Source organism: Remersonia thermophila, chromosome 6 (genome assembly GCF_042764415.1).
Source record: "Remersonia thermophila strain ATCC 22073 chromosome 6, whole genome shotgun sequence".
In the NCBI taxonomy this organism is placed as follows: Eukaryota; Fungi; Ascomycota; class Sordariomycetes; order Sordariales; family Chaetomiaceae; genus Remersonia; species Remersonia thermophila.
In genome coordinates this window covers 976,803-1,000,504 of record NC_092222.1, presented here as the reverse complement: position 1 = coordinate 1,000,504, position 23,702 = coordinate 976,803, and the positions used below count along the sequence as shown (strand labels likewise).

Here is a 23,702-nt window from a genome sequence, read left to right as displayed (position 1 = left end):
CGCCGCTGTTGTACGCCTGGCGGTTGTCGACCAGCTTGGGGTCGCTCAAGACCTTGTCGACAATGCTGCGGACAAGGTTCTCTGTCTGGAGGCCCCTTCGGTAGTCAAAGCAGGGACCCTCATAGAGCGTGAGCCCAAACATGGTACCGTCCATCTGGCCCTGCTCCAGGAGATGATTCATCGCGGCAATCGCGCCCGCCTTGATGGCGGTGGCGATGATGGGGCGGCCTTCCGACGGGGGCGAGATGTTGAAGTGCAGGGCCGGGTCGATGGGTACCTGCGGAGGAGTGCTGCCGGAGGGACCCGCCTTGGGCGCGACCGTGGTGATGACGCAGTCGTCGTGGATGTTCCCCTGGGTGACGATACCCTGCTGACCAACCGAAGGGAGCTGTGGTCCCGGGGCCGCCAGCTGGGAGAGGGGCTGCCTGGTCATGCTCTGGCGACGCTTGGCAGGAGGCGTCCGAGTGCCGGTGCTGGGCGCGGAGGCCTTGCGCTTGTGGCCTTTCGGCCCGGTGGTCGCGGAGCCGGTGGTCGGAGCGGCGGGAACGGACGGAACTGCCGGCGACGGCGGCTTGGGCAGGAGAAAGCCGGCCAACTTGTCGGCCGGGCTGTTGCCCGGCGAGCCTGCCGCGGGAAAGGCGTGGCCAGGGCTGATCGTCCGCTGAGGGGGGGTGCGAGTTTCAAAGGCCTGCGTCTGCGCCGTCGCGGGGAGGATTTGATTGATGATGGGTTGGCCAAGATTCATCGGATGGCCACCTGGCGAAACGCCGAAGCCGTCGGGCTGGTTCATGGCAGGAAGGTCACCACCAGTGAGCATGCCCTGGCCGTTGTGGCTGTTGATGGGGACGCCCTGAGGAGCAGGCGAGGCGACGAAGGGATCGGCGGTGGTGCCCTGGGTAAAACCACCTTGGAGCGGAACTGCAACCGGCGCTTGTTGCGGCGGCGCCGGCTGCGTGACAGGGCTAGATCTCGCCGAGGCGCTGGGCGCGTCGGCGTTCTTGCCGGCCCCCTTCTTCTTGCGGCCCCGAGGCTTCTTGATGGGCCGGGCCTTCTCGGTCGGGGGAGCGGTCTTCTCGGGTTGGTTCGCCGGAGCGTGATTCGACGCACCGGGCTGGGAGGGAATGATGCCCGGGAGGGTGGGGAGTTGGGCTCCCGGGTCGTTGACCTCAGAAAGCGTCACCATGGGGAAGCTGAACCGATTGATTCCCTCTTCCGAAAAGGCAGGGCCCTGAGGCATCATGACCGCCTCCGCGTTCTGCTGGCGCGGGTTCTGGGCGATCTCTTCCATGGCCTCGGCGGTGAACCGAGCGAGCATCAAGGCGGCTTCGGAAGGGCCCTGGGCATGCTGCTCGGCTTGGGCGTTGCTGGGCTTAGGATTTGCCCCATCGTCATTCTGCCCGTCATACGAAAGCATCGAGATGCCGACCTGCTGTAGGAGGTGGGCTTCTTCGCGGAGCTCGCCCTGGTGCGTCGCGTTCTGCTGAGGGAGGCCGACGCTCGCGCCGGGGGGACCGTCGATGACATTGAGATCGGCATCGTTCTGGGCGGCGATGAGGTCTTGTTGCTGAAGCTGATCGAAACCGTTTTGCAGGGCGTCCAAGAGCTGTTGCTCGAGCTGGCCAACATTCTCCCAGTCGTTCTAGGGCTCGAGAGGTTGGGCGAGGTGGGCGCTGCGGAACAGGTCGTCCTCGTCGACGTCGAGGCCAAAGGCTTGCTTGTACTCCTTGGCCGCGTCGACGAAATGGCCCGGGTGGGCCATCTCATGGTTCGCTTTGGCGAGCTCCTCCTCGAGAGCCTTCGCGATCTGCCTGGCTTCTTCGGCCTGTTTGCGCTCTTCCTCAGCCTTGGCCTCGGCCTCGGCCTCGGCCTTCTTGCGCGCCTGGGCTTCGAGCTTGCGACGAGCATGTTCCTCGATCTTCCTGCGCTCCTCTTCCTCGGCCTTGCGAGCCGCCTCCCGCTCGGCCTTCTCGCGGGCCTCGTCCAGGGCCCTTCTGCGCGCTTCTTCCTCAGCAGCGATGGCCGCGAGACGGTTCTGCTGCTCGACCTCGGCCTGGCGACGCGCTTCCTCGATCAGGCGCCGCTGGCCCGTGATCAGCGCCTCGACCTTGGAGAGCGTCTCGACGCGCTGGCGCCACATCTCCCGGACGCGCGACTCGGCGGTGAGCCTCAGCATCTCGTCATGCGCACGCAGCTTCGAGTTGCCGTAGCTCTGGGCGTGGCCGCCGAGCTCCTCGACCAAGTCGGCACGTTCCTTCTTCTCGCGCTCGGCCACCTGGACGCTGCGCGTGTCCGCGACCGCGTTGGCCTCGATCAGGTCCGCCCCCGCGTTGGCCGCCTTCCACTCCGCAAAGACCTTGTTCTGCTCGGCCCAGGCGGTTTGGGCGGCGACGGCGGCGGCACGCTTCTTCTCGAGAGCCTGCATGACGCTCTCGGGGACGGCATCCGACCCCTTCCCCTTCTTCTTCTTCTTCTTCTCGATGGCCGACTTGGCCTTGTACCAGGCGTCATACGCCGCCTGGTGCTTGGCCAAAGCACGGTTCTCCTTCTCCTGCCGCTCCCAGAACGCGGCGCGGAGGGCATCGGCGAGCGGCGTGGCCGGCTTGGCGGGGACCGGGTTGGTCCGAGCACCGCATTGGCGGTCGGCGCTGGGCGGCCCGGAGAGAGGGACGTTGATGAGGACGAGGGCGGCGGGCGGCGAAACAGGGGAGGGCGAGGGGACCGCAGCAGCCGACGAGGGAGCTTGGGCCGGCGCGGCGGGGAGAGACGGCAAGGTAAGGACGACAGCGTTGTCGGCCTCCCCCGCGGCGGGGGTGGTGGTGGTGGTGGCGGTGCTGGTCGAAGAGGGACCAGCGGCGATGCCCGCAGGCGTGGCGGCGGCGACGACGACGGAGGGCCCGCCCTCCTCGACGGCGTCATCAGTGACCAGGTCACTGATGTCGCCGAAGAGCGAATCGACGTCGTCGTCGGCGGGAGCGGCGTTGTTGGTAATCTGGGGAAGGGATTGAATTAGCCATGGACTACCATAAGACGGCAGGGCATGTCTCTGCTGCGTCCTTCTCTCTCTTTTTTTTTTTTTTTTTCTGTTTCGTCTTGTGCTCTCGTCTTGAGACTTGTGTGTTCTCCGTCTTGACTCGTTTCGTTTTATCGTTCCTCGTTGTGGGAAAGGATGGCTTACCATGACGGCGTTGTGCTCCTCATTGGCGGGAGCGACCTTGCCGGCGACGTGCTCGACGACAAAAGCCATGTTGGAGAGATCGACGACCAAGCTAGCAATGTTTTCGGGAGAAACAATTGCCAGCTTGGGCAGTCGAGAGGGAAAGGCGGATGTCGAGAAGGGAGAAAAGGCAAGAAAAAGACAAAGGACGAGAGGGTGACTGGAGGAAAGGTGGCGGTGGTCGGCGTGAAGAGTTGAAGATGCCTTGACGAAACAAGGCTGGGATGGCGTCGACTGTTTTTGCTTGTCTATTCGAGCCGTCAACACGACTCGAGCCAGCGTTCACCACAAGAGACAAAACGCTTGTGAGCTCAAGGCGGGTCGCGGAACTCTCTTGATGTCGAGACCAACTGGCTAGTTTGAGAGACAAAAGCGCAGACTGAGGGATAGTGGAAGACAGATGGGAGGAAGCTGAAGTTGGGAATAGAGAGAGAGATGGGAGGAAGCCTGAGAAATTTGGAGGGGAAGAAGAAAAAGGTCAAATAAATTTGTGGGCAGGTCAAAAATCGGAGGGGGGGAGAATGTATTATCTCTGTATTCCTCGCTGCTATTGTCAATTTTTGGCTGGCCTATTCACCAGGAGCTTGAATAAGAGTGGCCAGAATCCCAATGGGATGAATTGAAGCCCCCCCCCCCCCCAACACGTTGGAGGTGCTCGGAATATCAAAACTCCCTGGCGTGGGTGAGCAGAGGCGCGGAAGCTGGCGGAAGCGTGAGCGATTCGGAACTCGGGACATGAACAACGGGCTTCATGAACGGAATCGTCGGGGCCATTTGGATGTTCTTGATGACAGAGGCTCTTGGTGGCTGTGTATCTACATTTTGACCTGTTACCCCTGAGATTTGTTTACACGGATTTGTTTACTTCCGCGAGTTGCCCCCTCCCCCTCCCCCTTTCCGCCCTTTCGTTCTCGAATTCAGCCCTGCTTTCGCCGAACAGCTCTACCATGAAGGATATTTCACCTTGCTACATCCCCTCCATGCCCCGCTGCGTGCTGTTCTCCTCACTTCTCTGCATCGCGACAAGGGGCGGGACGTACACATTGGCTTTCGTTCCCGGGGACAACCCGACCGGCCGGCGGCGCGGACCCTCGGGGTTTCCAGCCTTCTTCCCCGCGGCCTTCCCTCCAATAGAGCCCAAACGAGCCCGCATCGCTTCCAAGCGATCGATCCCGTCGGATAGGCCGCGCGCAACAGGGCCCATGGCTACCGTTCGCGAGGGCCGTCAACCGTTCGAACCGAGATGCCCTGCGGGCGCGCCGTCCCCGCGACCTTGCGGGCCAGCGGGCTGGGGTCGACCCCAATAGTTACAACGGAACGCGAATCCTTCAGGCGGGGGTTTCTTCGTCTCAAGCGGGAGCTGAGGCTCTGCATTGTGCAATCAAGAGGCCGCTTGTTTCGCCGGCGTCGCTTCCGGCTTGCAGAAATCGGCTTGTGCGGGGGGGGAGGAAAAGAGAATCCATCCATCCTCACACGAAAAGGTCTCTGGCCCAACGACTCGCTCGACAGGCCGGTTCTTGATGGGGGGGTTCAGACAATCTGTCTTGAGAAATGCCGTCCATGGAAACCATGGAGCGAGATTTCGAACAAACGCGACCAGAGCCGGTGACAAGGTTCTATAGTGTAGCGGTTATCACTCCGGATTCTGATGCCCCAGGATTTCCGGCAACCCCGGTTCGATTCCGGGTAGGACCTTCACTTTTGCGGCGGAACCAATTGTTCCCGTGGCTCATGGGCTCTTTTTTTGCTCCCCATTTTGGCCGCTCTGCTCGTGAGTTGGGTCCAATCTTTGCGAAGAACTTGAAATTGATCTTGGTATCTCGGTCGGGAACGGCTTCCTTTTTGATGCGCCGGAAGGACGTGGTAAAAGAATGACTACGTAAATATCGTGCTTTACAAACCATCCTTGACAGAGACAAAGATCCCGCAGGGTGTTGATTATACCGTTCCCTTTCCCCCCTCTAACGACCCTTACCACCTAGGGTGCTGCCATTCCGTACACTGCCAGATTGCGCCTCCCACCTTCACCAAGCCCCCCGCCCCCCAACCCGCAACGAACGACCCCTATCCATGAATCCTACACAGCCACATGGGCCTTGATGCAACAGGTTGGAGCCAAAGAAACCTGAAAAACGAACTAGGAAACCTCCTCAACCATCTTCCCCATCCCCAACCTCCCCACCTTCACCGCGCCGGTCCCGGTCCCGCTGCCGTTCGGAGGCAAAAATACGTTCCCCGCCGGCCCGCCGAGCAGCTCCTCGGGCACGGCAACAAGACTTCCGTTGCGGTTGTTGACCCACCGCACGTACATGGGATCCGGGCGCTGGGGCTCGGTGTCCGGGGTCTCTTCTGCGGCGGCGAGGAGGGCGTTCTTGCGGGTGGTTTTGGGGGCTTGCTTTTTGAGGAGCTTGTTGATGGTTTCCATCTGTGGCGGGGAGGGTTAGTGAGTGAGCGAATGAGAGAAGGGATTCGCGTCTTACCTTGACTTCCTCGTTGCGCTTTTCGCTGAGGTTGCGGCGACGACGGGCCATCTCGGCGCGGCGCATCGAGAGCTCCTCGGCCGTGAAGTGCTTCTTTGCTTGCACCTCTGTTGGAAGAAACGGGTTAGAGATTTTTTTTTTTAAAACAAAAAACCCAGCCTGCATCAAGAACCAACCTCGCCCGCGTCCAAGAACAGGAAGGGGCACTCACCATCAGACAGCTTCATGTACTCGTGAGAGACATCTCCCAGCTTGGCGCGCTGGCGGGCCGTCAGCTTGGAAAGGTCGGGCGTGTCGGCGCGGCTGGTGCCCTCGTCGTCGTCGCTCAGGAGGTCGTCGTCCTCGTCGTCTTGGTCGCCCGCGCCCACCTCGATCTCTTCCTCCTCGCCCTCCGCGTCGACGTCCTCGTCCTCTTCGCCCTCGGCATCCTCGTCGCCCCCGCCGACCTCGACGGTCACGTCCTCGGGCTCGCTACCGAGCTCGCTGAGCTCGTCGTCGTCGTCCTCGTCGTCGTCGTCATCGTAGTTGTTTTTGGAGGAGGATTTGGCGGCGGGCTTGGCCGACGAGGCGGCCTTCTGGGGCTTGGTGATTTTGATGGTGGGCGGCTGAGGCGCGGGTTCCATGTCGATGTCGCCGCCCGCATCGGCATCGGCATCGGCATCCACGTCCATCTCTTCGCCCTCGGCGTCCCCCTCACCCTCGGCGTCCTCGTCGTCGAGGTCTTCCATCTGGCCGTCGGCGTCCGAGTCGGCGACGGCGGCCTTGTTGAACCGCGCCCTGGTGTCGACCTTGATCTCATCCTCCTCCGGCTCGTCGTCATCGTCGTCGTCGTCGTCCTCCTCCTCCTCATCATCCACTTCCTCGTCCTCTTCGTCATCATCCATTTCCACGTCGTCCTCCTCGTCGTCCTCCTCCTCGCTGCTTTCGATCACATAGCTCTTCTTCCCACCCCTCGACCGCGCAGCCCCGGACGACCTGCCCTTGGCGGCGGCGGAGCCGCTGCTGGCGGTGGCCTGGCGCAGCTTGCTCGATGGCAGCCTCCCCTTGAGATGGGCATGCTGGTCGTCGCCGTTGCTGCTTGCAGGAGATGAGGATGGGCCGCCCCGGGTGGCGGAGGCGAGGCCGTTGCCGGAGCGGCGGGCGCTGTTGCGATATGACATGGTTCGCTGAGGCGGGGAGTGGTGATCGTCGGTGACGTCTTGGTCTCTGTCGGCCATGTCAGTGATTGCCCTGGTGGCCCGTTGGGCAGCCGAGCGACGCGGTCGCCAAGACATGATGAAGATGATTATGAATGGCGCCTATGGGTGGTGAGGGGTGAAAGCTGGCTGCTTTGGAGACCAAAGCGTAATAAATGAGGAAGTTGGATAGGATGGTGATGGTGATGGTGATGACGATGTCCGGTGGAAACGGGAGGTAGGTGGGTGGTGGTGGTGATGAACAATGGCAACGTCGCGGTGGTTTGCAGTCTTGTAGGGTGGGGGATTCCAGGCCCTGGGGACGGACGACGCGGGCGCAAGGCACGTTTGCTTGCAAGAAGGCCGTCCAAGCTAGCCGTGGCGAGACGACAGCCTGGCGTGGCACTGGAGGAGTATGTAGCCACAGGCGAATGCCACGCGGGATGCGAAACGCCGAGCGGGAAACCCGCGTCGCTCGTCACCGTCCCGTTCGGCGTTGAAGAGCAGGCCTGCCAGCGGCTTGGCTTCGGGTATTTCTTGTCGATTGGGGTTTGCGTCATGGCCGACGTCGAGGCACGGCCAACAAACGTGTGTGGCAGCAGCTTGCCAGGTTCCACAAAAGAAGCTCAACGACCCAGGGCGTGACGGAGCTGCAGCTCGACCCGTCTCGTCTCGCGGCGTGCCATTCGTCCCGCTTCATCGCCGCTTGGGAGCAGCTCTCCATCACTTGATCGCGGGCTGCGCTCCGAGACGGGCACAGCACCACACCCGGATGGCACGCCTGAGGGTTCTCATGGCTCTGGCGGCTTGGATGGTTGATTGCACAAAAGCTAGATAGACACCTTACTCACATTTGAGGGTTGCTGGTTCGTCGGGTGTTGCAGCTTGGGGCTGCAGTCGGTCTCTCGCTTTCGGCCGCTGGGCCTGTGTCGGACGAGACAGGACAGGACAGGACAGGATAGGACTGGGCTGGACAGGGCAGGGCAGGGCAGGACAAGGTCTACCAAGCAAGGACAAAATGTAGCACTTGCTGATGACTGGTCAGAGTTGAATCGGCCTTGCCACACCGGCAGCAATTGGCGTGAAGAAGAAACGGGGGATTGGGTGGGTTTGGATGGTGTCATGCATACCAAGTGAGGTTGGTGTTGATTGAGCTTCGCGACCACCAAGCCGGGCTCTTCAGTCGGTGTGTTCCCCTGTTCGATGGAAAGGAGACAAGGAGAAAAAAAAACAGATTGTTCAGGGCAATCAATAGTATCGTTGTACAGAGGACCAGCAATTATTTTTTTTCCTTCTCCAGTCCGTCTGCTAAGTACCTTGCTTGGATTGTCAGACTTGGGAACAACACAACATGATAAACGGAGAGACCTCAGATCTCTCAGCCTCCTGTCTCCTTCCTACCCGGTTCCCCAGGCCCGTGCCACACAGCGCCGCCTTTTCCATCCCTCGCCATCAGCCACAGGCGGACGAGTGGGTCCCCCATGACGCGCTCGATCCCATTCCCCCCCTTGTATGCCCGGTACACCGTACATAGGCGGCATGGAGGTGCGCTGGGCGTGGACCCACAGCGGCTTTCCCGCCGTGACCGTGGACAAGGCGATCAGCCTCGGCTGCTAGTTGCTGAACCGACCTGGCGCATGCCGCCGCAATTGTTCAAGTGTCTTACCGACCACCATCATCCTTTTTCCCACCAGCTCTCGACGTCGCCGTGTACCTCTTCGGTTTTCTTTCTTTTCTTTTTTCCGTCGCACGACCCATTACCACGACGTTGAGATCGTTGCCTTTGCACAATGAGCGAATCGCATCCGGAAAAGAAGGAGGAATCTCCGACGCCTTCGGCATCGCCAGCCCAGGCCGGCGCGGAGTCGAGCGTGCCGACGAGCGAGCCGCCGAGCGAGCCGCCGAGCCCGTCGCCAGAGGAGAAACTCGAGCAAGCCAAAACGTTTCTGCAGGACGACCAAGTTCAAAACACGAGCCATGAGCGCAAAGTCGAGTTCCTCAAGAGCAAGGGCCTTTCCGAGAGCGACATCCAGTCGCTCCTCAAGGATGTGGCGGCCCCGGCCGAGGATGGCCGGTCCGAGACGTCCTCAACCCTCTCCACAGTGCGTCGCCCCATCGCCGTCGTCCCCGACGGCAGCCGAAAGCAACCAAGGCTAACCGGATGGCTCCGCTGCAGGCCAGCGATGACAGGATATCGCTGCCTCTGGTCAAGAAAGAAGACCGCCCCCCGATCGTCACGTACCCCGAGTTCCTCACGAAGCCGTCGCGCCCGCCGCCGCTCGTGACCGTCAACCGGTTCGTCAACACCCTCTACGCCTTCAGCGGTCTTTCGGCCCTCGTCTACGGCGCCAGCAAGTACGTGATCGAGCCCATGGTCGACTCCCTCACCGACGCGCGCATCGACCTGCACGAGACGGCCAACAAGGACCTGGCCAAGCTCATCACCAAGCTCGAGTCCACCGTCTCGGAGATCCCCCCGCCGAAGCGGCCCCGCTCGGCGGCGGCGGCGGCGGCGGGGGGCTCCGACACGCACGAGAACGAGGACGCCGAAAGCAGCTACGAAGACCCCGCCGAGCTCTTCCACCGCGACGTTGGCGTGCAGGCGGACCTCCCGGACCCTTCGTCGCCGGAGGCCCAGGCGAGCCCGCAGGCGACCGACAAGCCCATCACCAAGCAGATGCGCACGCTCTTCTCCCTCGTCACCTCGCTCAAGTCGCTCCAGGACGGGCTGGGCCGGAGCACCGAGGCGCTTGAGGACGCGCAGGTGGCGCTCGAGGGGCTGCGCGACGACGCCGAGAAGCTGTCGGCGCCGGCCGTGACGGATTTCGTCGGCGGGTTTTCGCTGTACGGGGTCGCGAGCAAGAACGAGCCGAACGACGAGATCAAGAAGGCCAAGGAGAACGTGAGGAGGGTCAAGGGCGTCCTGCTGAGCACGAGGAGCTTTCCGACGGGGAGGTAAAGGGGGGGGAGAAGGTTTTCTACGGCGTTGTCCGGGGGCCGCCGCCGGGGGGGGGGGGGGGGGGGAGGGGCTTAGTTCTGAGATCCAGGGCATTCGAGGCTGGCGCTTTGGACGATTATGCAGCTGGCTGATATGGGATAGGGAGGGGGAGGCTGAGGGATGGCGTTTCTACATATCTAGGGATCGGGCGTGTACGAGCGAGCATGGGGGGAGGACGAGGAGGTGAGGGGAAAAAGTACCCACACCACCACTTCTCCAAGTGCGTTGTTGGTACCTAATATCAACGGTCCCGGTAGCGGGGCTTGGTCGAGCGATCATACGACGGACGATTTTGGAAGCGATTGGTCGGTTGCTGGATGGAATGTCGGGAACGGTGTTTTTTTTTTTCTTGTTTACATCGGGAGCTTAGGGCCTGGGAGACGGGACTTGGGGGGGGGGGGGGGGGGAAACCGAAGTACAGAATAACTACAGGCAGCCTGTTGAGCTGAGCAGCCGGTTTTTGAAATAATGGCGATGTCCATCCAAAGGCACGTGAAGCAGACCGTCGGCGGCTTAGTCGGTCCACAGCCGGCTCTCTGATGCTACCTGTTCCAGCTGTTCCTTGGGGACTGCACTCGGTCGATCGGGAGACAACATCTGAGACCAGAGAGCGCCCGTTGGGGCTGCTGCAGGTGGCTCGCCGTTGACCAACGCAACCCAAACATATAGTAAGGAGCTTGCTTCTTGAGCCCGGCGATGTCTGCGGGGGCGATGGGTTGGGTCAGGAGCCCGGCCCTCGAGCTAGACTCTGGCCCCTCCGCCGCAGCCCAGGTCGTGATCAACGTTTCGAGAGGCGATCCCCGCTCACCGCCCAACGACCTGCTTCCGCCGTTGCGTCGAGTGCGGAAGTCGTTAGACGCTGATGCACGCGGATGCACGCGGGGGGAGGTGGGAGGGGCCAAAGTACTACAGTATGTACTGAGTATAGAGTACATGGACAGCACGTGCATGGGTTCTCCACAACGAGTTGGGGTTTCGGCCACGACGGCCGAGATTTCTAGCGTGCACCACAGTCCGGTACACGCATGGATGTACAGAGCGACATGCATTTTGCATTGGTGCTCGCTCCCGTCTTCAACGGCGATCGCGTACTGCGTAGGAAATGAAATGGCTGGGCGATATGTGATGTCGGAGATGCAGAGAGAGCTGGGGGAAGACTGAGCGCGTGCATGGCGGAACGCATCTGAGGAATCAAGCGCCATGTCACCCTGGTCACACGATGCACGATGCCCGGGTGGTGAGGTGGGGACGTTGGACGGTCGGTGCCGGGCCCCACCCAATGGACCTCGACGCTGGAAAGCGACCCACTTTCTGCCTTCTGGCCCGCCCCGTGGCTGCTGCCGCTGCGATTTTCCCCCCTCAAAAACACCGCCACCGCCTTTGGGGTGTGCGGAGTTTTGGGAGGTGCGCTCTGCTAGCAGCAGCCAGGTCCGATGCATGTCGCCGTTTTGTGACTGGATTTTCTTCCCCCATCTGGCGGGTTAGGTTCTCTCTTTTTTTTTTTTCTTTTGGTTCTGCAGATCGTGACCAGGCGGGACGAGAATAGACGACGACAAGACAGATCGAACCCCAACTGGAATCCCGGGGGCCACACGCAAAGCACGAAAACGGACAATTTGGCACCTGAGCGGGGAAGGGAAAAAAAAGTATCCATCCATCCATCCAGCCAATTCATCCATCTGCACGTCCCGACCTACCTTACCTCGTCCCCGTGAACGGCGGGCGGCTAGTGTTACGGCTGGCTGCGGGCTGTTCTGGCACGGCGCTCAGAAAAAAAAAAAAAAAAAAAAAGAGAACCAAATCGACAGGGTCCCCCCTCCCTACCTGGCTCTCCGGCCACCGGAAGTGGTTCGGTGTTGCGGTCGCATCCCCTCCATTGCTGGCTGCATATTCCCCCGGACGGGATAAGCCAATCCTGGAGCGAGAGGCAAGACATCTTTGATCCGAGAGGGTGAATCCGTGAGGCAAGGCTGAGAAGGGTGGCACCAAGAGGTGGCAAACCTTGAGACGGTTTGGGGCTGCAGAACAACAGCATCCGTCCCACGTCCTGCGGAGGCATGCACGACGACGACCAGGCCGGTCTGCCCATCTTGCCGGCCACGACTGAGGCGAGGCGGTCCATAGCCGCCATGGCGGTTGATGCTGGCGTTGCTGGTGGTGTTGGTGATGCTGCCCCCGTCGTTGTCGTCGCTGCTGCTACCGGTGCCGCTGATGTTCCGGCTCCAACCAGCCCTGGCGAGCACGAGGCTCGACCTGGCTCCGAAGCTGTTCACGGCTGCGGCCGTGTTGGTGGTGGCGATGGCACCCCGACTTGGCCACCACGGATTCCGGACTCGGGTGAAGCACGAGGACAGACGCAGCAGAAGCGACAGCCGCTTCAAGACGCGAGTAAGTTGTGCCGCTCTTTGTTGCTCCCCCCTCCCCCCCCCCCCCCCCCCCCCTTGTACGGCACTACTGCGTATGTAAGCCTCGGAGATAGAGAGTCATGCTATCATCCGAGCATGCTCCAAGTGACGAAAGGCCTGACGGAATGCGAGCGCACGTGTGGCCCTAGTCTCGAGGGATTCGTTTCCCATTCTTTTTTTCTTTCTTTGCCTTGAGTTTTTGAAGAATGCTTCGCCATTCCTTCATCCAACCCTCCGCCCCCCCTTTTTTCCACCTGCATCAGGAAGACCAGCGTCCGGTGGTGTACCCAAATAAGACACACCTAAACGCTCCTACACTAGTTAGCCGTGAGGCTTGCATTGTCGGTGCGGTGGGCCTGTGGCTAGCTACCCCATGTCCACGCCCCCCATCGCTAACGCGTGCACCCGCTCCAAAAGTAGGTCTAGGCAAAGCCGGCCTGCTTGGCGGGGACATCATACCACTCCCGTCAACCACCGCCGCCCCGCACCCTCAGCACCATCCCCAGGACCCCGGACCCTCTTCAGCCCCTATAAAGGGTCCGGCCCCGGGGCCATCGAAACGATCTCCCCCCGGTGGCGACCAGGTCTCGCAAGAGCTTCCCGTCCACCCTTCCAACGACACCATGATCTTCTCCGACTTGTACAAGGCTCCGCGATCCACCTTCTCCAAGATCCGCCACTCCTTCCCCCATGGCCCTCCCCCGCCCTCCGACATCGATGCCGACCTCGTGAGCCGGGACAAGACGAGGAACAAGGAGGCCATCAAGCGCTACCTGGCAGACAAGGTGCGCAACGACTGGGAGTTTTCCTGGCCTCCCCCGGATGCGGCCCCAGCGTCCAACGGAGCCCCCTCCGACTCCAACAAGGCCGCCCATGAAGCCAACAACGCCGAGGCGCCAGAGGCACCGGCCGACCCCGATGCCCCGAGGGACCCCGGAGAGGAGGCCGACGACGAGTCGGATGCCGAGTCCGTCTACAGCACCCTCTCGGAGGACCCCACGCGCTTCCGGCCGCGCCTGGAGTGGACTTCGGACCTGTCCGACAGCGACGAGCCCGAGCAGCCGCTGTCCCCCCACCGGTTCGAGAGCCCGGACGCCGTCGGGGCCGCCGTGAAAAGCGCTCTCGAAGCGAAGCGCGCCCGCCGCCGGCGAGCCGTCCGCGACGAGGCGAAATGGAACCCCGGCCTGGCATGCTTCGAGGCGCGCCGCGACGCCTGGACCGGCGCTCGGACGGTGCGCATGAAGCCGAAGCCGCCAAGCCCAACCCCCGCGTCGCCAACCTCTTCCCGTCGCCTCTCCTTCTGGCGCCATCACAGGACGTCGTCTACGCCGGCCCCGATCGTTGCTGCCTCGGGGTCCCCCCCTGCGCCGGGCTCTCCCCTGCAGCCCTCGGCGACCCGCGCCTCGACGACGACGACGACGACGGCCTCGGAATCCGACTCGGGCAGTGCCCAGCGGGCCGCTTCGAGCGACTCGACGGCCCCTCACGTCCTCTACCCCGTCCATACCGTCGTGCCCATCCCACCCCCGCTCCTGCCGCCGCAGAACCCCATCCGGGCTTCCATCCAGCCTTCCATGTACGCCTCGCTGTATGACAAGGTCGTCCTGCAGAACCTGCAGCCTTCCTGCCCCATCAACCTCGCGGACATGCTGCGCGCCTGCGTCGTGGGCTGGAAGCGCGACGGCGAATGGCCGCCGCGGTCCACCTACGCGGTCCCGGCGCCCATCCAGTCGCACAACGCCCAGGTGCAGGCCGCGCGCCAGCGGAAGGCCGAGCGGCAGCGCGCCAAGGACGCAGCCGCGGCGGCGGCCAAAGCGGCGGGAACGTCGCCGCCGTCGACCGCTGGCGGCAGCAGGCGGTTGAGCCTCGTGGGCTTCTTCAGCGGCGGCGGCGGCGGCGGCAGTAGCAGCGCTGCAAAGACCGCCGCGCCTGCCCCGGCACCTCCCTCGGCGCCTGCCCCAGCGCCGGCGCCGGCGGAGGAGGGCAAGGAGAACGCGCCCCGCCACTCGGCGTCGCACTCGGATGAAGCCCCCTCAGGCAAGGCGCTGTTCCGACGGAGCCTGCACCGCGTCTTCTCGCTCGGCCACGGCACCGCAGGCGCAGGCGCAGGTGCAGGTGCCAACGGAAACGGAAACGTGCCGACAAGTCCCGCGGCCTCCAAGGAGGTGGCTGCCGCAAGCTAATACCGCCGCTGCGTCCTTGCTGTTGTCACGGCTTTGAGAAAGCCGGTGGTTGACTACGGTTGCTTTCCGGGCTGATGCATGATGAGGCGTGTGGGTTTGGGTGGATAGTTAATCATAGGGGGGGGGGCGGTGTTGGTATCTCTTCATGCGGGCGATGGGGCATTGGTTGTTTTTTTTTCCTGCCCACCTTTGCCCCCTTCATTCTTCATTCTTCGGCTCTTTTTCTCATTCGGTCAGGGGCGGTTGATGGGTTCATGATCATCACGGCCTGAGATGATACCCCGTACACGTTAGGATTTGGAAAGGTGGGTGGGGGGCATAAGGGGTCTGGCTGGGTTATTTAAGGACTCGCGGGGGATCTGGGACGGATGGGCTTTCGTCGTGGGGCATCTCCGTTTGCAAAATCGAATAGTTAATACCCCAATGGGATTCTTGATTTTGTCGGTTTCCTTTTTACCGGGTTGATCTCTGCCGGGAGCGTTTCGATGCCTGCCGTGGGGTGAATCTCTTGACATACAAATACTTGAACCTCTGTGCAGCGTGGACTACAACAGGGAGAAGAAAGAAACCCGTGGCTGTACCACATGGATCCCCTCCTTTTTCCCCCAAGAATCCATCCCCTTTGGCAGACAGGCGGCGAACCTGACGATGAGGAGGCCGATCCCATCATGTCAGGGAAGAACCTCCCCCACAGGGAGGGGGAGGCGAACGAACAAAGCAGCATTCCATCCATCCACGCCCGCCGAGAAACAAAAAAGTAGATTCATCATTAGCCTTTCCATAAACCCTCACCTCATCCCCCAATTGAATTATTTTTTTGTCGTTTCGAACTATCCCGTGGCACCTTATCCAAGTCTTTCGCTTCCTTCTACTTGCTGCTCCCGACATGGCCAACCCACGCTCCATGATGCCCATCTTGTTGACCCTCGACTCCCAAACAACTCCAACCCATCTATCCCGGAATCCCATATCAAGTACGCCCAGAGACGAATGCCGTTTCTTGATTACATACCCGTCAAGGTCATGGCCACATGGCCCACCGTCACGACGACGACCAGCGTCAAGACGCTGCTGGGCACGCCGACCCGAATAAAGTGCGAGACCTGCAGGTAGCGCTGGCCCGTGGGATCTTCCTTCATGATGGCAGCTGTTTGTTGTCACAAGGTCGTCAGCGTCACATGTCCATCCGGCACGACAAGAAAAGAGGAAACGTACTCATGTTGGGGAATCCACTCGTCGGCAGGCCCATCGCGGCGCTGCACATCAGGACGCCCGCCATGACCAGCAAGTTCGGGTGGGGGTCGTCCAGGCCGCGGCCCACGTTGTCCACGAGCGGCAGGATGATGAGCGCCGCGACCGTGTGGCTGATGAAGGTGGCGATGACGAGGATCAGCGAGCTAAACACCACCAGGATGCCGTACAGGCTGTAGTCCTGCACGCGGGCCGTGATGGCTTGCGTGACGGCGTGGAGCAAGCCCGACGAGTTGACGGCCTTGCCCAGCGACAGGCCGCCGGCGGCGAGGATGATGATGGTCCAGGGGAAGTTGTTGAAGTCCTCCTTGGTGAGGATGCCGACGCCGAAGAAGAGGACGATGGGCAGGATGGCGATGACGCCCATGTCGCCAAAGACGTGCTCCAGGCTGTGCGAGGCGCACCAGAGGGCGATGGTGGCCAAGGTGACGACGGAGACGAACCACTGGACGCCCGTGAACCGGTCGCGGACGGGGCGGACGGGGACGATGGTGGTCCCGCGGCCGGGCCGGAAGGTGAGCAGCAGCAGGAGCCAGATGAGGACGAGGCTGATGATGCCGACGGGGATGACGATGAAGAACCACTGGCCCCAGGAGGGCGGGGGGTCCATGATGCCGATGGCGACGACGTTTTGCGGGGAGGCGATGGGCGACAGCATGCCGCCGATGTTGGACGCCAGGGCGATGCCGATGATGACGGCCTTGGACATGGCCGAGTCGGAGGGCAAGTTGCGCAGCATGGGCTCGATGATGCCGAAGCACAGGACGGGCGCGGCGACGTTGCTGATGAGCATGCTGGCGACGGCGGCGACGGCCATGTTGGCGATGAGCACCGTCTTGGGCCGGGTGCCGGCCTTGCTGAGGACAAAGGTGGCGATGCGCTTGTCGATGCCGCACTTGGAGAGGGCCGCGGCCAGGGTGAAGCCGCCGAGCAGCAGCATGATGACGGGGGTCCACATGGCGGCGAAGACGGCGCCGGTGGCCTCCTTGGAGGTCAGGCGGCGGTGGGGCTCGTCGGCGTTGCGGAAGACGCGCAGCACGACGCACAGGAAGGGGATGGTGAGCGACGTGACGAAGAGCGGGAGCGCCTCGGTGGCCCACAAAAGGCTGACAAAGACGAGCAGGGCCAGGCAGTTTTGCTGCTCGGGCTGCTCCATGATGGGGTAGTAGAGGAGGGCGACGAAGATGGCCAGGATGACGACGAGGGTCGGCGTCGTGGTCGTCAGGAGCCAGGCCGGGCAGGCGAAGCTGCCAAAGGGCGTCCGGACGATCCGGGGCGGCAGCACGATCTCCTCGTCGCCCTGCAGGCGCGTCATCTGATGGTCCGTCTCGCGGCCGAGCAGGGTGTGGCCGAGGCTGGCGGCCTCGGCGCGGCGCTCCATGCCGATGAGCTCGCGCCACACCGTGTTGCGCTCCCAGACGACGTGCTCGCGGAGGTGGGAGCGGAGGTCGCGCAGGGCCGTCTCGGCGTCGCCGTTGGTGATGATGGCGGCGTAGGTCTGCACCATCTTGGAGATGCGCTCCTCGAGGCCCTTGGCCGTGTCGCGGCGGAAGGGGTAGGCGGTGTCGACAAAGGTGTCGAGGTACCTGTAGCGCAGGTTGCGGTCGACAATCTTGTCGAACTTTTTGAGCACCTTGCTAAAGCCGGTCCTGTTGAGCTGGACGTACGACTTGAGCTCGCACAGCTGGACGTAGAGGTTGATCATGCGCTTCTTGAGCATGATGCCCGACGAGAACAGCACGGCCTGCTCGGCGTAGTCGTCGTAAAAGAGGCTGTGGCGCCGGGTGAAGTCGGTGGAGGCCGTCAGATCGGTCGACGCCATCATGGCGCTCGGCAGGCTCCTCCGGCGCCTTCTGGAGGACGTCAGGCCCGTCTGCTCGTTGCCCTCGTCGTCGCTATCGTCGATGCCGTCCTCGGTCGACTGGCGGCTGCGCGTGCTGCGCACGCTGCGGCTGCGGACGCGCGCGAAGCGCCCGGCATCCTCGCTCGGGGCTCTTTCGCTGGCGTGCGTGGGGGGCCGACGGTCGTCGCCGGCGGCCTCTTCGAACTCGGCGGCATCCTTGAGGAGCTGGTCCACCTCCTCAAACAGCTCCTTTTCTTTCAGCACGTAAAAGGACGTGATCTTTTCGAGCTCCACATCCAGGGCGCGGGTGAAGACGGCTTCGGGGTCTTCATGCTGGATCAAGGGGCGCGACTCGGCGTCGCCCGAAGGGATGTGATGGACGGCCTTTTCGAGCTGGTAGATGCTGAGAGAGCAAGCGTGTTAGCTGGGGGGGAGGGGGGGGATTGCCGAGGGAAAGGGTCATGCCGAGCTTACATCTTTTTCAGGGCGCTGTAGGCGATGTAGTGGTTGCTCCAGTCCGGGACGGCGTTGAACTGGAGGCTGTGAGAGAACTTCATCTCGTCTTGCTCTTCGAGCCAGCGGCGCTTCTCGGCACTCTTGACGGCGTAGTTTCGCTGGCGTTGGCGGATGGCCTCGAGAAGCTGCTGGCGGGCAGACGGGGAGAATTGGACGAGCTCGATGTCCTCTGTGGGACCCGGGCTCCGGCTCCCTCCTCGTTCAGCGGCGTCCTGGGTCGGATGGCTCCTCGGGGTGGATGCGCGAGGTTGGGGCGCTGTTGAGCCTAAGCGGAGGCCAGCGGAGGAGGGATCGCGGTTAGCAGATGGGGGTGGAATCTTGACTGTGGGTGCCTCGAAGGCATCGACCTAGATGCATTGCTGGGACCCGGGGGGGGGGTCGGAAGATGGGGGCTTGGGCTTCAGGATTTCCAGGTTGCGTGACGAAAAGGTGCAGCAGTGGTCGCAAGCAGCAGCAATTGGAGTGACTATTACCGAGAACGGGAGATGATGGCGGGTTGGTGGTAATTACGACATTTGCCGTGGGGTCCGCTTCCCCCCGTCGGGTCAGGTCCTGCCCTGTCGGGCCTGGCCTGTCGGGTCCAGTCACCTGGTGTAGCGTACTTGGTTACGTACACAGCAGGCACGCCAATGCCCTGAAACCGGGGGGGTGGGAGGAGGAGGCTGCATCCCCTTTAGGCTTTCCCCAGCCCCATACGTAACATTTGTTGGGCACTTTGGTCGGATCAGTCACCTAAGGTTCCCTAAGGTACCACCACAAATGTACTACGCATGTACTTATAGTACAAGAACAGCTGCGGACGACAATCTTGAGAGTGCCTTGCGTGGTTGTGCGAAATGGGAGATTCCAGTGTTTATTTTGGATGGCCTGACACGCGGGGCTTCTGTTGTGAGTGCCGCTCCTCTCTCCCTTCCGACCCCGTGGCGATTGATTGGACTTCCTGCCTCGTGGTGCGACAGAGCATGTGTCATGACCTGCGGTAAAAGCACCTTACCTTACGTACTAGCACACTCTACACAGGGGACGTGGAACCCCACGAGAGGCTAAGACGCGGGCGGCACGGCCGGTGGAACGGCGGGTTCCAAGCGTTAGATCTAAGAGACGGGAAAGGGGAAATCTACCCGCCTCTCTCTACCTTGGCGCTGTGCTGCTGGACGCAAAAGCGGTGAGGACCGCATCGTTGCTGAGCTGCCTTCACGTATAGTAAGGGTTGGCGGTGTTGTTACGTGTACGATCCGGAGTGTATAGTAATAACTAACCGGCAAGCTGCAGTTCCGGCCGCTCGGGACAAGGGAACCAGACGGCCGGGGAACGGGAAACCCGAATGGAACGGTCAACGGGAGGGGGGGCGACTTAGACAGCACACAGTACACCTCAGGTACACCTCACCCGTCCTCGGGGCATCCCACGCGGTTGCTGGTGAGCTACCAACCTAGTAGTAGGTCACCTTATAGTATAGTAGGTAGGCAACGCTGGACACTACAATGACAGTCCAATGCTTGGCATTCTTTCCAGGTGATGACGAGAGTGAATGGCTCTCAACACACAACATGGCACGGCCCACCTAGTGTTCCCGGTGTTCTTGCTCATCAAAAAGTCGCCTGTTGCGGTCCGAAACATGACCGGGAATGCTCAGCGATGCTGCTCTGACCCCTATGACCACGCGTAACCCTAACCCTTATCGAAGGCCAGCCATTGAATCTCCTCCCCATGCGTCATGGCGCATCGTCGCCCAAATCAGCTCTGGTGAAGCAACAACACAAGACGCTTGCAGCTCGGAGCTCCGCTCAACAATCACAGCATCATCCCGCCCCTCCACGGTTCCATCCGACGAAGCACCGTCCGCGTCCGTCGGCCATCCGGGTCAGGCCGTCCAGCTACCTACCCTTGGTACCCATGTGCCGATAACCGCTCCCGGCGCACCGAACTCGACGGTTGCCGGCCGCCATGCTGTCCGCATTCACGGCTCGCCCCATCATCGAGCTCAAGCCGCGAGACAAGTCCCGGATCGAGTCCATCCTCGCCTACGGCGACCGCGTTCTCGTAGGCCTCAACACGGGCTCGCTGCGAGTCTACCGAATCAACGACGTCGCCCCGGCCCCGGCCCCGGCCCCGGCCCCGGCCCCGGCCCCGGCTCCTCCCCCTCCCTCCGACCACAACGACGCCGCCGCCACCGCCGCCACCGCCGCCAATGGCACCGCCGGCGAGACGGCGCCGCCCGCCACCCCGGCGCCCAAGCCGACGGACCTCCTCCGCGAGGTCGAAAGGTTCTCGACCCGCGGCATCGAGCAGCTCGCCATGATCAAGGAGGCCAACATCCTCGTGTCGCTCTCCAGCTACGCCGTCTCCCTGCACGACCTCCAGACCTTTGAGCCCGTCGCCGCGCCTCTCCCGCGGACCAAGAACGCCTCGCTCTTCGCCGTGACGAGCAACATCGTCAAGGACCCCGCCACCGGCATCCCCGAGATCATCTCGCGCCTCGCCGTGTCGGTCAAGCGCCGCCTGCTGCTGTGGACGTGGCACGAGAGCGAGCTGTCCCCCGACGTCGCCGAGATCGTCCTGGCCGAGTCGATCCGCTCCATCACCTGGGCCAACGCGACCCGCGTCGTGTGCGGCATGAACAGCGGATACGTCGTGGTGGACATCGAGAGCGGCGCCGTCGAGGACATCATCGGCCCGACGACCATTGGCGGCGCGGCGGGAGGCCAGGGCCGCTTCGGCGCCGCCGGCGCCGCCGGCGTGGGATACAGCTACATGGGGCTCGGCGGCTACATGCCCAAGCCGCTGTCGGCCAAGCTCGCCGACGGGGAGCTGCTGCTCGCCAAGGACGTCAACACGCTCTTCATCAACGACGCCGGCAAGGCGCTCGAGAAGCGACCGATCCCGTGGCAGGCCGCCCCCGACGCCATCGGCTACAGCTACCCTTACATCCTGGCGTTGCAGCCCCCCGCCAAGGGCAGCCTCGAGGTTCGCAACCCGGACACGCTGAGCCTGCTGCAGACGATCCAGCTGCCCGGCGCGGCGGCGCTGCACTTCCCCCCGCCCACCAGCAGCCTGGCGCACGCCGGCAAGGGCTTCCTCGTGCTGAGCGACCGCGTGGTGTGGAAGATGGACGCCACCGACTACAACTCGCAGGTGGACGAGCTCGTCAAGAACGGCCGCCTCGACGAGGCCATCAGCGTCCTCGGCATGCTCGAGGACGCCCTGCTCCGCGACAAGACGGACACCCTGCGCGAGGTCAAGATGCAAAAGGCCGAGGAGCTGTTCCGCCAGAAAAAGTACCGCGAGTCCATGGACCTCTTCAACGAGGAGGACGTCGACGCCCCGCCCGAGCGGGTGCTCCGGCTGTTCCCCAGGATCATCGCCGGCGACCTGTCGGGCGTGCCCGACGACAAGCAGGACGAGTCGGAGCCCGAGAGCGCGCCTCGCAAGGACAGCGGCGAGCCCGAGGCCAAGCCCGACGCGGCCGACGTCGCCTCGCCCGCGAGGGCCGGAGGGTTCGCCAAGTACCTCATGGGCGGCGGCCGCAAGCCGAACCCCGAGACGGCCTCCATCGCCTCGTCGCGCAAGGGCTCCGACGACGACGCCGCGAGCATCAAGGACGCCAAGGCCCAGGACGACAAGGCGCAGCAGGAAAAGGACCTGCTGGCCGCCGTCCTCGAGCTCAACAGCTACCTGGCCGGCGCCCGCGCGCGGCTCCAGCGCGTCATCGACCCGGCCACGGGCAAGCTGAAGCCGCGCAAGCCGAAGCCGCCGCCGGCGACAGCCGCCGGAGCGTCCGACGGCGCCGCCTCCGCGCCCTACGTCGTCTCTCCTCCGCTTCCTCCGCCGCCGCAGCCGCAGCCGCCCCTGGACGCGGCGTCCGCGGCCGCCCAAGACGACGAGACGCTCGAGCGCGAGCTGCAGGCGCGCTTCCGGGTCGTCGACACGACCCTCTTCCGCGCCTTCATGTACTCGCGCCCCACGCTGGCCAGCTCGCTGTTCCGCATCCCCAACTTTTGCGACCCGGACGTCGTCAACGAGCGGCTGGTCGAGCACAACCGCTTCAACGAGCTCGTCGACTTTTTTTACGGCAAGAAGCTGCACCGCCAGGCGCTCGACCTGCTGCGCCGCTTCGGCGCGCCCGACGAGCCCGACCCGGCCGCCCCGGGGCTCCACGGCCCGCAGCGCACCGTCGCGTACCTGCAGGGCCTGCCGCCCGACATGATCGACGTGGTCCTCGAGTTTGCCGAGTGGACGCTGCGCAAGGACCCCGAGCTGGCCATGGAGGTGTTTGTGGCGGACTCGGAGAACGCCGAGACGCTGCCGCGCGACAGGGTGCTGGCGTTCCTGGAGGGCATCGACATGGCGCTCGCGATACGGTACCTGGAGCACGTCATCCACGAGCTCGGCGACCCGACGCCCGACTTCCACAACCGGCTGGTCGAGCTGTTTGTGAGGCGGCTGGGAGAGATGGAGAGGGGCCCCGAGTGGGACGGGGTCATGGAGAGGCTGGTGAGGTTCCTTCGCGAGAGCGCGCAGTACAGCCTGGGGAGGGCGAGGAACCTGCTGCCGAAGGATGGTGAGTGGCGAGCCGGCTTCTCTCTCTGTTTGACCCCCAGCGCTGACCTAGGCGTGGCCGGCTAGATCCCCCCTTCTACGAGGCCCAGGCCGTCGTGCTCAGCAACATGGGCCAGCACCGGCAGGCTCTGATGATTTACGTCTTCAAGATGAAGGACTACGCCAAAGCCGAAGAGTGAGCGCGATCTCCTTTTGCCATCATGCCATGCCGTGTCTCGTCGATTCACCTGTCGCTAACTCCCTCTCGCAACAACAACAACAGCTACTGCCACCGCATGCACAAAACCCTCTCCCCCCCGCCCAACGCTTCCGCCTCGGTCTCCTCCCCGTCCTCGACGCGCCCGCCCACCGCGACCGCCCTCTCCCAACCGAACCCTCCCTCGTCGTCCCCCGAGGAAGAAAAGCCCTCCATCTACCACACCCTCCTCTCGCTCTACCTCGCCCCGCCCCCCGAGTACGCGTCCGACGCCCCGCGTCTTCTCGCGCCGGCCCTGGACCTGCTCTCGCGGCACGGCTCGCGGCTCCCTGCCGCCTCCACGCTGACCCTGGTCCCCGACGCCCTGCCGGTGGCGGACTTGGCGTCCTACTTCCGCGGGCGGATGCGGAGCGCCAACAGCGCCGTGAACGAGGCGAGGGTGGTGGCGGGGCTGAGGAGGACGGCGCTGTTTGGCAGCGAGGTGAAGCTCTGCCTCGGGGACGATTCCGGGCCCCTGGGGAGGGCGGGACCCGGCGCCGGGAGGAACCGGAGGGTGGTGATCTCCGAAGAGCGGGTGTGCGGGGTTTGCCACAAGAGGCTGGGCGGGAGCGTGGTCGCCGTGTTGCCGGAGGGCGGGGTGGTGCATTATGGGTGTTTGGGGAGGGTTGGGGGCTCCAAAGGCGGCGGCGGCGGTGCGGTGTCGCCGCGGCTGGGGTCGTCGCTGCAGAGCGGGAACATGAGCTTGAGGTTTTCGTCGTCGGTGGCCGGCGGGTACGGTGGGCAGGCGACGGCGTCGAATTCGGTGGCGGGGAGTTTGAGGTCGGGGGCGGATGGAGGGGTTTGGGGGTAGATGGGTTGCCGGCTGGTAGGCTGTGCGCAAG

General features: G+C 63.2%; 6 protein-coding genes and 1 non-coding gene across 7 annotated transcripts; 5 read left to right on the top strand and 2 right to left on the bottom strand.

Annotated features, from left to right (window-relative positions):
• Window positions 1-172: 172 nt before the first annotated feature.
• On the top strand, window positions 173-3,010 carry VTJ83DRAFT_6462 (uncharacterized protein; the record flags this gene model as incomplete). Its single annotated transcript, XM_071013176.1, has 2 exons — window positions 173-1,360; window positions 1,436-3,010. The coding sequence occupies 2 exons, from the start codon at window positions 173-175 to the stop codon at window positions 3,008-3,010; spliced, it is 2,763 nt and encodes a 920-aa protein (XP_070864089.1).
• Window positions 3,011-4,826: 1,816 nt separating this feature from the next.
• VTJ83DRAFT_t149 lies at window positions 4,827-4,909 on the top strand. The gene has a single exon. It is a non-coding gene; the product is annotated as a tRNA-Gln (tRNA).
• Window positions 4,910-5,351: 442 nt separating this feature from the next.
• Window positions 5,352-6,854, bottom strand: VTJ83DRAFT_6461 (uncharacterized protein; the record flags this gene model as incomplete). Its single annotated transcript, XM_071013175.1, has 3 exons — window positions 5,352-5,639; window positions 5,695-5,801; window positions 5,906-6,854. The coding sequence occupies 3 exons, from the start codon at window positions 6,852-6,854 to the stop codon at window positions 5,352-5,354; spliced, it is 1,344 nt and encodes a 447-aa protein (XP_070864088.1).
• A 1,805-nt stretch (window positions 6,855-8,659) lies between these two features.
• On the top strand, window positions 8,660-9,828 carry VTJ83DRAFT_6460 (uncharacterized protein; the record flags this gene model as incomplete). The annotated part of the gene is made up of 2 exons (XM_071013174.1): window positions 8,660-8,971; window positions 9,046-9,828. 2 exons carry the CDS (start codon window positions 8,660-8,662, stop codon window positions 9,826-9,828), a joined length of 1,095 nt encoding a protein of 364 aa, XP_070864087.1.
• A 3,067-nt stretch (window positions 9,829-12,895) lies between these two features.
• On the top strand, window positions 12,896-14,455 carry VTJ83DRAFT_6459 (uncharacterized protein; the record flags this gene model as incomplete). The annotated part of the gene is made up of 1 exon (XM_071013172.1): window positions 12,896-14,455. The coding sequence occupies one exon, from the start codon at window positions 12,896-12,898 to the stop codon at window positions 14,453-14,455; it is 1,560 nt and encodes a 519-aa protein (XP_070864086.1).
• A 1,004-nt stretch (window positions 14,456-15,459) lies between these two features.
• VTJ83DRAFT_6458 (uncharacterized protein) lies at window positions 15,460-18,106 on the bottom strand (the record flags this gene model as incomplete). The annotated part of the gene is made up of 3 exons (XM_071013171.1): window positions 15,460-15,602; window positions 15,671-17,952; window positions 18,024-18,106. The coding sequence occupies 3 exons, from the start codon at window positions 18,104-18,106 to the stop codon at window positions 15,460-15,462; spliced, it is 2,508 nt and encodes an 835-aa protein (XP_070864085.1).
• Window positions 18,107-20,012: 1,906 nt separating this feature from the next.
• VTJ83DRAFT_6457 (uncharacterized protein) lies at window positions 20,013-23,671 on the top strand (the record flags this gene model as incomplete). The annotated part of the gene is made up of 3 exons (XM_071013170.1): window positions 20,013-22,626; window positions 22,692-22,800; window positions 22,888-23,671. The coding sequence occupies 3 exons, from the start codon at window positions 20,013-20,015 to the stop codon at window positions 23,669-23,671; spliced, it is 3,507 nt and encodes a 1,168-aa protein (XP_070864084.1).
• Window positions 23,672-23,702: the final 31 nt, after the last annotated feature.